At 29.2% G+C, this 13,129-nt stretch overlaps 2 protein-coding genes across 2 annotated transcripts; one reads left to right on the forward strand and one right to left on the reverse strand.

Moving 5' to 3' along the window:
- The first annotated feature begins 531 nt into the window (after window positions 1-531).
- On the forward strand, window positions 532-4,797 carry LOC124911811 (serine/threonine-protein kinase 19). The gene is made up of 9 exons (XM_047452333.1): window positions 532-717; window positions 843-916; window positions 1,410-1,490; window positions 1,958-2,050; window positions 2,302-2,421; window positions 2,945-3,016; window positions 4,072-4,149; window positions 4,242-4,450; window positions 4,518-4,797. Exons 1-8 carry the CDS (start codon window positions 609-611, stop codon window positions 4,431-4,433), a joined length of 819 nt encoding a protein of 272 aa, XP_047308289.1. The 5' UTR covers window positions 532-608; the 3' UTR covers window positions 4,434-4,450; window positions 4,518-4,797.
- A 5,430-nt stretch (window positions 4,798-10,227) lies between these two features.
- LOC124912711 (LOB domain-containing protein 16-like) lies at window positions 10,228-11,599 on the reverse strand. Its single transcript, XM_047453362.1, has 2 exons — window positions 11,294-11,599; window positions 10,228-10,602 (listed from the first exon to the last, which is right to left on the reverse strand). The coding sequence occupies exons 1-2, from the start codon at window positions 11,597-11,599 to the stop codon at window positions 10,228-10,230; spliced, it is 681 nt and encodes a 226-aa protein (XP_047309318.1).
- Between the last annotated feature and the right edge of the window lie 1,530 nt (window positions 11,600-13,129).

Consider the following 13,129-nt stretch of genomic DNA (forward strand, 5'->3'; position numbering starts at 1 on the left):
AGTTGAATAGAAATAAATTTTGTATATATTTTACTCCACTAGAGTATTCATTGAAAAAAGTCAATCTAAAAAGACTGAAATGTCACGAGTTCATACTCATTAAAAGTGTTTCGAATAGAAGCAGAAGACCATATTAGTAGAGTTGTATTTATTTTTCACATAACTTAATAACAACAAAATTGGTTAATCAATTTTAATGTATTTGTATTTTAAATATGATTTTTTTTTGAAATATACACAATTAAAACTGTCAAATATAACTTTTGAATATTTTAAAAAATATGTAATACGTTCAAATAATTTAAAAAGTTTTTATTTTGTTGGTACTAAAAAATTAAATAGTTCAAATAATTAGAAATTTTTTTATTTTGTTGATACTAAAAAATTAAATATTAAACCGTCGTATCAAAATTCAAAGTTCAAAAATCATTGATAAAATCGAACCAATTCGAGTGAATAGTTATAATTTATAAACGGGTCGGGTGGATAACCACAGCCCAGTTATTGTGCGGTTTCGTGTTGAGCACTTTATCCATCATCAGAATTCAGAACTATTTTCCGTTGTATTCCCGGTATTTTCATCACCGGAGGTGGCTCAACCGTCAACGATGGACCGGGAAACACCGTCATCTTCGTCGGCGACGACGGGAAAGAAACGACAAAGGGAGGAAGACGTAATCCCTCCATTTGAAGATATTGACGCATCTGTTTCACTCGGTCTGTCTCTCTCTCTCTTTCTTTCTCTCTAGGTCGCTTTTTACTTACCTGCTTGATTGAAGATCAAATAGCTATAGTTTCTTGTTTCTAGAGGTAGTAGTGAAGGAATTTATCAATCTATGCAGAGGACAATATTACGTTCAGTGACACATTGATGGCTCTTAGAATAATGCGTGCTCAATTTCCTCGATTAGATAAGGTTAGTAAATCTGATACTAATTGCCTAAAACTTCTATGTTTAAGGGAATTCGATTTTGTAAATTTTATGTGAATTTGGGAATCAGAGCTAGGTGCTCGCATTTTAAGTGCTTATTCAGCTTAATAACTGACCTGTTATTTTCGATTGTTGGTGAATTGAATCCTTTTGTGCATATTTAGTTTTTCTATCATCTTCTTTGCAACTGATACTGTTGAACATCAAACTTGGTCTTTATATGTTCAGATGTTATTGAGTTTTCTAGTATGTGAGCCATCTTAATTCAAGATTCAGATGAGCAAATTCTTGACTCCATGTGGCATTTGTGGTAGGGTATGTACCTTGTATATGTGATGATCTTATCTCAAGGGTGGGATAACGTGTTTGATAATGAAAATCACGGTCTTCTTATGTTGCTTGGGTTGTTTTCTTTCTCCTTTTCAGACCGGAATGATCTGGTCGCTTCTTACATTTGTTCTTTCAACTTACTTTTCAGGTCTCTATTCAGCCTTTTGTTTTGCAGTCTCAACTGTATAGCAGTGTTGATGATAGAACAGTAGTGGATAGAGAACTAGAGGTCAGTAGCTGCATTTTGGAATTTCTTTTAATGACACTTTTTGTCTTTTTATTATCTCTTGCTACAGTATATGGATATTGTCTACTTATTTTGCATCATTATCATCTCTCCGTCACTTATTTGTAAGATAGGTTTCTCGTTTATACTGGGTACAAAAGAAACCTATCCAACAAAGGAGAAGAAAAGAGGTTTTATGACCTTTGTTAAGAAGAGTTAATAACACTTGTATGAAATGCATGCAAAGAGTTTAAGGAGTAAAGTCTTTTGGGTGGAGATTAATTGTTATTATGATTTCCATTTACTTTTCTACAAAATTCTTCATGAACTTACGTTGACATTTTCTTTTGATCTCTGTTAGTTTTCGTTTTATATGACTTTAACCAACCTTGTGATTTTCCTATGCATTTTGCCTTGTTATATTGCTTGATAATCCTTCTTCGGAATCTATTTGCTTACCTTTATGGCAGTCATTGAAAAGGGATGGTGTTCTGCGCATTTTTAAACTAAATACAGGACAAGATGATCATGCTATAATGTTCTTGGACGATTTTCTAAATCAGGTACACTTTTCTCTTTTATATATGCGTTCTTTTGAATAGCTTGAAATTCACATTCTTCAATAAAATTCAGGTTATACCATAGTTTCGGTTCTTAATGTGGTTTTTATGTGCACAATGAAGGAAGAAACACGTGGACTAATATGGTTGACTTTGTCTTCTTCCTTCCATGTTTAGCGAATAAAGCCGATTCCATATTTGTTAAAAAAAATATATGGTTGTTACATGTCTCACATCCATTCATTTCTTTGCAGATTGAACTCATTGTGAAGAGAATGGAAGCAAAAAAGCAGAACGGAATTATTGTATTTGAGTGGTTTAAAGTTCATGTCATTAGTTCAAAGCTGGAACCTAGTATTGGACACGAAGAGCTTGTGAGTAATATTGAAATGCATCACATTTACCTCAGATATTGAAACATCATGGTTATCTTATGGGTTACTGATTTTTAGAAGACCTTCCAGGTTTAGAAATTGTACAACCATATATATTCAACATGAACTGCCTAAATAAATTCAACGCAGCCCCAAATCAATATTTTTTTTTATGTACAAGACTTAACAATGTTAACTTTTTTTTTTTTTAAATGTGCGATTTGGAATACTTTGTATTTATAAGACCTTATCTGAGATTGCCATGGAAAGATGTAGCTGTTGAAGATACTGAGAAGAAGGGTTAAATGTTCTCTTCTGCTAACTGCTCTCCTTCAGAGTCATGTGGTCAACGTAATCTTTGGATGATAACATTTTAAGTGTATCTTGAAAGTTTGAACATTTTGACCGTTGTTTTTGTAACTATGATATTATGAATGAAAACACTGATATTATTAATGTGCTTGTTGGCCTTACAGCTATTGCTATTTTATTTGAAGCTCATCACATTTCTCTACTTTTGCAGTGTTCACTCCTGTCAATTGGTGGAAAGGTGAAAGATCAACATATTTCTCTTTTGATTAATGCTGGTCTTCTTGTAAGTGTATTTCATTTGCTGTTCAAGTTATCTGATATGTTACCTAATATCCATGCATGAAATTATATTCCTTACTTTGAGCATTAGAATAAGATCTGTTTTCAAATGACCTGAGAATCTGGGTATATTTACTAAAATTTCTATGATCTAAACATTGGAATTCTTCAAGCTAGTGACCTGCTAATGAAGCTTATAATCACCAAATTTCAGTCGGTAAACATTGGGTCTTATTTTCTTTCTTAGATTCACCCATTTTGGAGCAACCTGATACAAAATAGGGCAAGGATATGAAACTGTTCTAGGTTTCTCAAAAGAGTATCTTTCTTCTAAAGAGGAATTATATTAGTATTTTTGTACAAAATAGGGAAAGGTTATGAAACCCTTGATAAGACGGGTTGATTGTTTAGAACTAATGTGCGATATACATGCAAGAAGATTGTTTATAATATAGTATTAGCCTATAAATAAGGCACAGCCTTCGTAAACAAATAAGTTTTTGAATAATTAAGAGTAGTAATGTTTTAGTCTCTATCTAATTCTGTAACACAACTTATTACTTAATTTAAATAGTCAAGTTTATTTAATATTGTCATTTAGTATAACTTAATTATTTAGACTCAATTCAAATTAAGCTTAAAGAATATGGCTTAGTTCGGTAAGTTACTAATAACTTAACTCGGTGATATAGTAAGATGATATAAGGAACAACTTTAACCCTTGAAATTAATCAGTAGTTGTCCAACAATAGTTCCACATTTTATCAAATGAACTTACATATCATGTATTTAAAATCCAGATATTTTCATTTTGCTTATTCAATATTTATTTTCAAGACAACTAACCAATCCAACACTTAAAAATTCATTATTCAACCTTGGCAATTAATGTTTCAGAAATCTGCATAAGTCTTTCCCCATTTCTCTAAAGTATACAAACCCAATTTAGGGTTAATAACACCCTTCATCCATTATAATTTCTCATGTTCTATGTTCATGACTTCCTTTTTGTATATTTACTTTTATGGCATCTAATGTTGGTTCTCCTTCTCTTAAAAGACTCGGCAGCTTATTGATCCAAATAAGTACTGGTTTGTTATTCCAAATATTGGTTCTGTACTCAAGGGGATTTCACAGGTATAAGATATTATTGTGCCTTATTCTCTCAAGAATGAATTGTCATTCCCGCCAAATATGGAGATATTCTCATTGACTTTTGGCTTGTTTAGGGAAGAAAGGAACTCTTGTCTCTTCTGACCCGTAGAAAATACAATGAGATGATGTTGTCTTGTCTGGAGAAAAAGAGGCTCCGATATTCCCCACTTGATATAAGATTCCATCTCAGAGATCTTATCGGTTCTGGCCACCTAAAAACAACCAAGACGCCTAGTGGCCTAATTGTTCGTGTTGTGAAGGAATGACTAATATTATTCACCAGGTAACTTTGATTCGTTATTTTCACTCTTACTCGAAATACTTATAATTTATTTATTTTTATTCACCAGATATATAACATCCAAGTCTGGCTGCCCTTACAGAAAATCGCCTATTAAGGTATTTATTTGGTTAAACATTCACTTTGTATTATTTAGTTGTGTTATAGACTTCATACTATTAATAATTGGATGATATGTTTGTTCCCAATTGGACTCCAATAGACATGTCAAAATTTAGGCAATTTTATGTACATAGATAGACATGTAACATAGAATTAACTATAAATGTTGAAACATGATCGGTTTATTCTTGATCTCATAAGAATGAGGATAAAGCTGGTTGGTGTGATTCTCTTCATATTAATACCTACTTATGGTCAATTTCTCATCTTAATTACTTACACATAAGATTAATGTTGAAACTACTATATGCATGATTCTCTTCATGTTAACACACTTTTAAAGTTCCCGAAAATAATAACTTAACAAAAAGACCAATGAGCACATCCTTAACACGACTAACTCTAGGCTTCTCATGCAAGTCAAACACCTTTGTCCACGAGTAAATGTGGGAACATAGATCTATCCAAGGATGTGAGGATTATTCGATCGAGTTCTTCAGAATCATGAGCCTTGTCTGTAGATTAATCCTGTGGGTTATTTAAAAGAGTTATGATTTGTGGTAATTTGAGGAAATGGAGTTTTTTTTATAAAAAAATATATTAATATATATTGATAATTTTTATTTTTAAAAAATAGAGAGATTTTAATATTTTGGATAATTAATTGATTGAGTGATGTAATGATTAATGAAAGATGATGAGCAGTGAAATGATATTTAAATAATTTTAAGAGACACATGATGACTTTTCATAGAATATTCATCAAGGTATTACTATCTAACCCATTTTTTTTCAAACTTCGAATCGACTGATCCAACTGGTTGAATCACCAGTTATACCGAATTTTAATTTATTTATTTTTTAATTAAATTTACAAGTGAAAACAGTCTTTTGCAACTTTGTCATTAGTTTGAAGAAATATTTAAAGGTTAATTTCCATCTAATTGAAACACAAATTTGGACTCTCAAATTCAACATGGTTTTAGAACCTTTCTTAATCGATGTTGAGTCGTTGTGAAAGATCAGATAAATTTTGGCATCACTCAGTCAGCAAGCATGTGTATTTCAGATGCATTTCCTCCTCTTGAATAGTGGCTAACCTTTTGAATCATGTGTATTTCAGATGCATTTCCTCCTCTTGAATAGTGGCTAACCTTTTGAATCGGAAATTTTTGGTTCAGATTTTCGATCAAACTATGCGATCTGACCGGATTTTGACCGGTTCAAAAGGTAACCAATCGTATTGAAGTCAAAAGCTGAACCGTCCAGCCAACAGTTTTGCGGTCGGACCGGTTGGACAGCCGATCACCGCGTATTTTGAAAGAATGAATATTATCTTATTCAATGAGGAGTTTTTTCAAAAAATTTGAGAGAATATCTTGTATTATTTATAATATGTGATTATCACAAAAAAAAAACACTCAAGAGTTTTAAACCCATTAAGATAACTCAAGTGAGAAGAGTGGTTTCTAAGAGACCAAAAGATATAGATTTATTCTCATTTAAAACTTCGATTCTCATTTAAAACGTTTTAAGTTGAGGTGGATGTCATGGTATAGGTCATGCTAACATCTTTCATCTTTATACTCTTATTTATCATTTTGGACTCAAAATCCAAAAGTGAATAGTTATCTTTTGTTCTTGGGATAATCAAACCTTTGATGCTCTTACTTTTTTGGACTCCATCTTTAATACTTTGATCACTTTTGTTGATGATGTTGTGTCAATTGATTCCATTTTAAAATACAAAATAAATAAAGGTTTAGCATGTAGCAGCACTACACTAGTAGTAAGTAAGTCTTAGATTCTATGCCTTTTGGTGGGTACCCACATTAGTAAGTATTACACCTTGACCAGAAAGAAGAGAAGAAATTTGTCATTATTATTAATTTAGTACTATTATTGAACCCTTTGATTTAGACATTTATTTGGCTTTTATATATATATTTTCTTTAGTTTTTGGGCTCGAAATAACTTTTATATTTAATCAATCAAAACTTCATATTTCCCATGAAAGCTTACAAATTACGTTATCTTTTTGTCACTAGCCATAAATATTCATGTGATTTTAGGAAATGCCAACTATTTTTAAAAGCAAGAAAAATATCACATGTATCCCTAAACTATCGCAATTAAAGCATATTTCTTATTATTATTATAATTCAAATATATGACCACCTTTGAAAATCTTGATCATATTTCATCTAAGTTAAAAACATACTAAGTTCTTTTTTGAATTTTTTTTAAGTAATTATATTAAGATAATTCAAATGATAAAATTTTGTTGATGAGATTAAATATTTTGAGTTCGATTTTCATTAAAATCGTTTTAAGTTGAGGTGGGTAAGATAATTTTGGTGGTAATTAATTCTCGTGCGATTCACACAGATAAAAATATAAATAAAATAAATTTAATAAAAATTAATAATAATATATATTGAATGTTTAAAATTCTTAATAAATTATGAATAATATATTAAAATAAAAAATAGAACGCTCTCATTCCACATTTTATTCACTTCGGTAAAACAACTTATCTTATCACATATTTTATCTGAATGAACCTCTCATCTCGTGATCTTACACTTTCACTTTGGTCAATCAAATGTTTGATTCATATTTTTTAATATTTTACATTTTGACATCACACTTTGGTCAATCAAATATTTGATTCATATTTTTTTAACCACTTTTAATTGATATCAGCCTATTATCCCTCGACAAATCACATCCTCCCAATTACACTTTAAAAATTAAGCATCATTATATATATATATATATATATATATATATATATATATATATATATATATATATATATATATATATATATATATATATATATATATATATATATATATATATTAGTTAGTTACAAAGTTGAATTTATATTGATAAAATGTGTCGCGTTCTCTAGTTGGTTAAACGGTTGTACTTAATTTGATAGGTTACAAGTTCGAAACATACCTATAGCATTTTTTATTTTATTTTTAACCGTTTTGAGTTTATAGACGGGTCAACCCACAATCTGACCCAAATATTCATTTACTCTCACATATATATCCAAATTAACCACAACTCTCGATTAGATAATCCAGAGACTTTAAAAATTAAACATTATTATATATATAGATTACCCATTACAAAATTTAACTACCTTAACATATTACCATTACTAAACTCATATTTGTTTTATATCTACTCTCAAATCAAAAGATAGTCAAAATATAAAGTTTAGGTGTATATATCAATTTTAGGTATAAATTCAAGAATATATTATGAATTGTGGCTGAATATTTAATAATATTTATTTATTTTGATATTATTGCATTTTATTTATCTGGTCTTTGAATAAAAAAAAGTATGATTCATCACTTAGGCCAAATTAAGATTCAAAGCCGCCGCTGGAAAGTGGACCCCGATATTCTTTCTTTACTCCTCACAACAAATTAAACTGATAAATAAATAAATAACGAGACTATAAAAAATAAAATTATTAAAGTTGATCCTTATCAAATATTAAAAAATATACTTTAAATTAATTCAAGGTATTTCGATTCAAAAAATATTGATTAAAAAGGTAAATGTGTCATGTTTGATTATCATTAAAGTACAATTTATGACTGCAACATTCTAGTTTAAAATATAAAAAAGACAAATTAATTATGTTTTAAAATGACGATTTTAGGTCTGTGATTAATTTTTAGATTAAAATTGTCACGAGTCATGACCAAACCTAATTGGGTACGTATTCAATCAAGGAATAAACTAAATAATAATATCATTTAAAAAAATTGTTTATATATGCACAAGATATATACACATATAAATGTATTTAATTAGTTTGTTACTCCTAAATGATCATATATATTAATGCAATTGTAATCTAGACACTAATTTGTCTGCTTAAGGGAGTACAAGACCACCCAAACAGGGTGGAAAAACATTATACTATTTTAAGAATAGTACTTTTTATTTTAAAATATTTTTATATACTTTTGAGTGTTTTTTCATTGTTGTATTATAAGTAATTACTTATACATTTACATATTTGTTATATTTTTCAAATATCCTTATTTAATACACACAAAAATCAAAGAGCAAATGTTAAATGAAAATAAAAACTCAAATAAATATAAAAAACAAATACTCCAAAGGATCCCGTAAAAAAATTTGAGAATTTTCATATATCACAATTATCATTTTTTTATCGTGTTTATATTCTTTTAACGTGATATTTTATTGTTGTGCTTAAACCCTCCTTATAATTATAAATTTTTTATAAATATTATCATATCATATATGAAACATTTTTTTTGAAATTTCGATTTTAAATAACTTTATTCTTTAAAAAAATGAAACATAAAGGATCAATTAGCATTTGACATCCTTGAAAAATATTATTAATTATTTTCCCAACAGCTCATATTCCAAGGGATTAAAGTCAATGACTTATTTTTACCGAAACCCAAAACATCATTTTTTTTACTGAGTTCTAGATTTCCTAGCTAGGAACCAACCATATATATATATATTAAATATTAATTGATATTATTAGTGTGAATTTTGATTACTTCCATGCTAGAGGTAAATCAAATCCTAAGAAGATCATAGTACTATCAACTAGTACCAGGTATATATAAATCCTTTTTAACATTTATTTATTTATCATTAATTATATATATATAAGAACCATCCATCCATTAAACTAATTTTTATGTTATTATTTATGATGCTTCTTTGTCTATATTTAAGTGGAAGGGGATCATATAATATGCTAAATTAAGTTATCTAATTTTAGTAACTCATAAAAATTGATTTATTAAATAGAAATATAATTTAAAAAACATGACATTGTAAAAGATGTAATCAAAATGGGTCTATTAGGCATATCTAGGTGAATTATTAATGTAAGATGTAATCATGACTTTTTTTATATATATAAATTAATATACATATGGTGTGTGAAAGCTTTTATTTTTGCTTCAAGTTGTGTGAAGGCTTTGATTGAAGAGTATTGGTATTTTCTAAATAAACAACTAATCCCAAGGCATTATTTTTAATATTGTCACAAATGTGAGTTGTTTATTTATTTTGTTTTGAAAATTTAACATATTGAAAATGGTAGAGGAGAATTACAAAAGAAAAATTGCAAGATATTTTATTTTTGAGATAAATATCACCATGCATGATAGTTCAAATAAGAGTTATATCAATCCAACTAAAAACATTATAATTTAAGTTAGGTCATGGCAACATAATTCCTTACGAGTTGTGTCGAGTTAAGGATAAACAAATTATGGTCGCAAGAAAATATTTATACAATCCAAAACCGAGTCAAATTCAAAGTGAAAAACTACAAAATAAAGTCAAAAGTCAAGAATCATTAAACCGATAAAAAGATGTTTGAAACAAATTAAAATAGAAAATTCTTATTTTCCCCATTGTAGCAACTACTCATATATACACATGATGATGATGATATATCCTTTTAAGAACCAAACCTCCCTCGATCTCCATTATATATGGCATTAATATTACTTCATATATATTAATTAATTGATTAATTCTAGTAGAAAAAGTTTATAATTAATTAATTAAGAAGCATCGATCACAGCCGTTCAAATATTAATGTTGATCATGATGATCAATATCGATCAATTCCTCATCATTCTAAGTGCTATAGCTTGAAGCTCACCCAAATCTGTCTGTGAAGCTGTTCTCTTCCTTGAGAATTCATGTCTACCGTCCGATCTACAACTTTCGTGATCAACGGACTCAAATGAATCCGACGTTAGAGACTGCGACGAGAAAGAATGCTTCATCATCGACGAATTAGTTATTAATGGGTAATTGCCACTGCAATTGGACGGTAAGGATTGAATCTCGGCCATAGTATGGTCATCAATATCTACTTGAAACTGATCATGATTGTAACTCATGTAGTGATCATGATCATCATTATTCATAGTGAGGCTCTGTGCTGCCAGATGAGCCTTTAGTTGCATCAAATGACCTTGAAGATATGCCACCTATATATATATATATTCACATTACATGTAACAACAATTAATTGTGTTTAAATTATTTTTATTTGTATCTTGTAACTATTATAAAATACATTCATCAAGTTTTGTCTAAATTAGTTTAAATATTAGGTCAATTAGGGCGAGGCAAGGAGTGCATTCACCGTTTCTGCCTCTTTCTATTTCAAGAATGATTTTTTACTACTATTCTCGTCCAGTTCAGTTTCGGGAAATCTCCTCGAGCATTGTTAATACGGTATCTACTATGAAAAAAAAATTATAACTATAAAAAATTAACTTATATATAGTAATGTTATATAAACAAGGGCGGGACACAAATAACATCATTCTCTTGTCACCGGTTAACTATAAACAGGTAATACGGATCAAAACTGCAAATCATATATAATTGTCAAATCCTTATGATTGAGATTCATCAATTCATACTAATGTTTTATGTTTTAAAGAGATCATGAGATTCTTGATTAAATTTCCTACCATAATTATGAGTTAATGAAAACAAACACTAATTTTGATTATTACTAAAAACAAATTGTCTTAAATAAATAATTGGATTGTTAGAGTAATTCTCACATAATTATAATTAATAAAAAATTAAAATAAGATAGATTGACTTTAGGGTTGAAAATTAGGTCAAAAATGGAGAAACCCAACAAAAAAGAAAGAGGATTAAGACCTGTTGTTGTAAAGCAAAGACATGGGCGACGCAGCCGTAGACAGGATCCCGGAGCCTGGCCTGAGCTTCATACAAAACAGTGACGACGGTCTCGCATCGGTCGGAGACAGGAACTCTCATCAGAAGTTTCGATACATTGCTTGCTCCGAAAACCTTATGTATGGCGGCGAACCGAGCCGGTCCTTGTTCCGAGCAGAAATACGGCGCAAACACGCAGTCGGTGACGCACTTCCGCCGCAGAAATTTGCACGCACCGCACGGAGATCCCGTCGGAATTGTGGTCGTCCCGTTTGCGGCGGATGCCATATTTAAGATCTAGATAGAGAAGAGAAAGTAAAGGTAAAATTTATTAAGGCCGCACGGATGGGATGGGAAAATGGAGGAAATAATTTATTTAGTATGGGAGTAGTAATTATAGTATTGTTTTGAGATGAGTTAAGGATTTGTTTGGTTTTTGTTTTTGTTTGAATTTTTTTTTTTAGAATTAAAGAAAAATTAGTATGACACCACACGTGATTCCCCGCTTAAACTCAAAAAGCTTCGGATAAAATCGAACTCGTGACATTTTAGTCTTTTAAGACGATTTCTTACCACTAGACGTAGAGTAAAAAAATATGAGTTATTCTTTATTTAATACTTGAAATAAAATATGGTACTAGTTTTATATTACAATGAATGATGTAATTTGACATATACAAGTATAAGAACTTGGGTAGTTGTTATGTGAGTTTTTCTTAGTTTTAGTTTTTTTTATAGTTAAAAGTAAAATAATATTTTTTATTTTTAAAAATTAATTAATTTTATATAATTAAATAAAGAGTAATTTTAGTATTTAAATATATAAAAGAAGTTATTAAAAGGTTGAAAATAGAGCTGCAAATGAGTCATGATGATTGTGAGCCATTCGCGAGTTACTCGGTCAAATCTCGACTTTAGTTTGACTTTGACCAGTTCGAGTCGAGCTCGAACCGGCTCGTTTAATATACGAGTCTAGCTCGAGTTTAATATAATACTTGATTAATGATTTATTAAGCTTGATAATAAATAATATTTTAATTATTTATTTTAATTTTAATTCAAATTTTTTGAGTTCAACCGAACTTTTAGGTAAATAGTCGAGTCGAGCTAATAAATACTTAATCGAGTCAAGTTCAAACTGTCTTGAGTTCGACTTGACTCATTTGCTGCCTTAGTTGAAATGTTGGTTGAGTTTTGAGATAAAAAAAAACTGATTATATGATAAAGGTGTGTTTGTTTTGACAAATGAATGGACTTAGGAGGGAGGAAGACAATAGAGGTCTTTGTGTAGGGTTACGAGGGAACACTTGTTTCATGTAGTATGCAAATCGTGGGGTGGGGGTCTTTACCTTATTTTCTACTCCTTCTATGTACTAACCACCCTCATTTAATTTAGCTTTGACTCTTCTTTTAGACCTATTTCTTTTATTTTGTTTTATTGAGGTTCATTGATTAATAAGAAGAAAAGTTAATATATGAAATAAATTTTTAAAATTTTAACAATTTTTAAAATAGTATAACGGTTTTGGTTTATGAAAACTCTTAAATATTTATTTTAAAGTAAGAGGGTTTTTTGGGTTTCATTAATCTCAAGATATCTCAAGATAGGTGAAGTTTATAAGGATTAATTGAGACAGAAAATAAAAATAAAAAATCATTAATACAAACCAAGTTATGACCTAATTTATTATAAGTTTAACAAATGAAACTAGTTAATTTTTGATGTTTTTAAATTTAATAATTAAATGAGTTTATAAATAATTTTGATTTTATTATTTTAAATTAAAAAAATTATATAAATTTTAAAATAAATTATTA

Source organism: Impatiens glandulifera, chromosome 8 (genome assembly GCF_907164915.1).
Source record: "Impatiens glandulifera chromosome 8, dImpGla2.1, whole genome shotgun sequence".
NCBI lineage: Eukaryota > Viridiplantae > Streptophyta > Magnoliopsida > Ericales > Balsaminaceae > Impatiens > Impatiens glandulifera.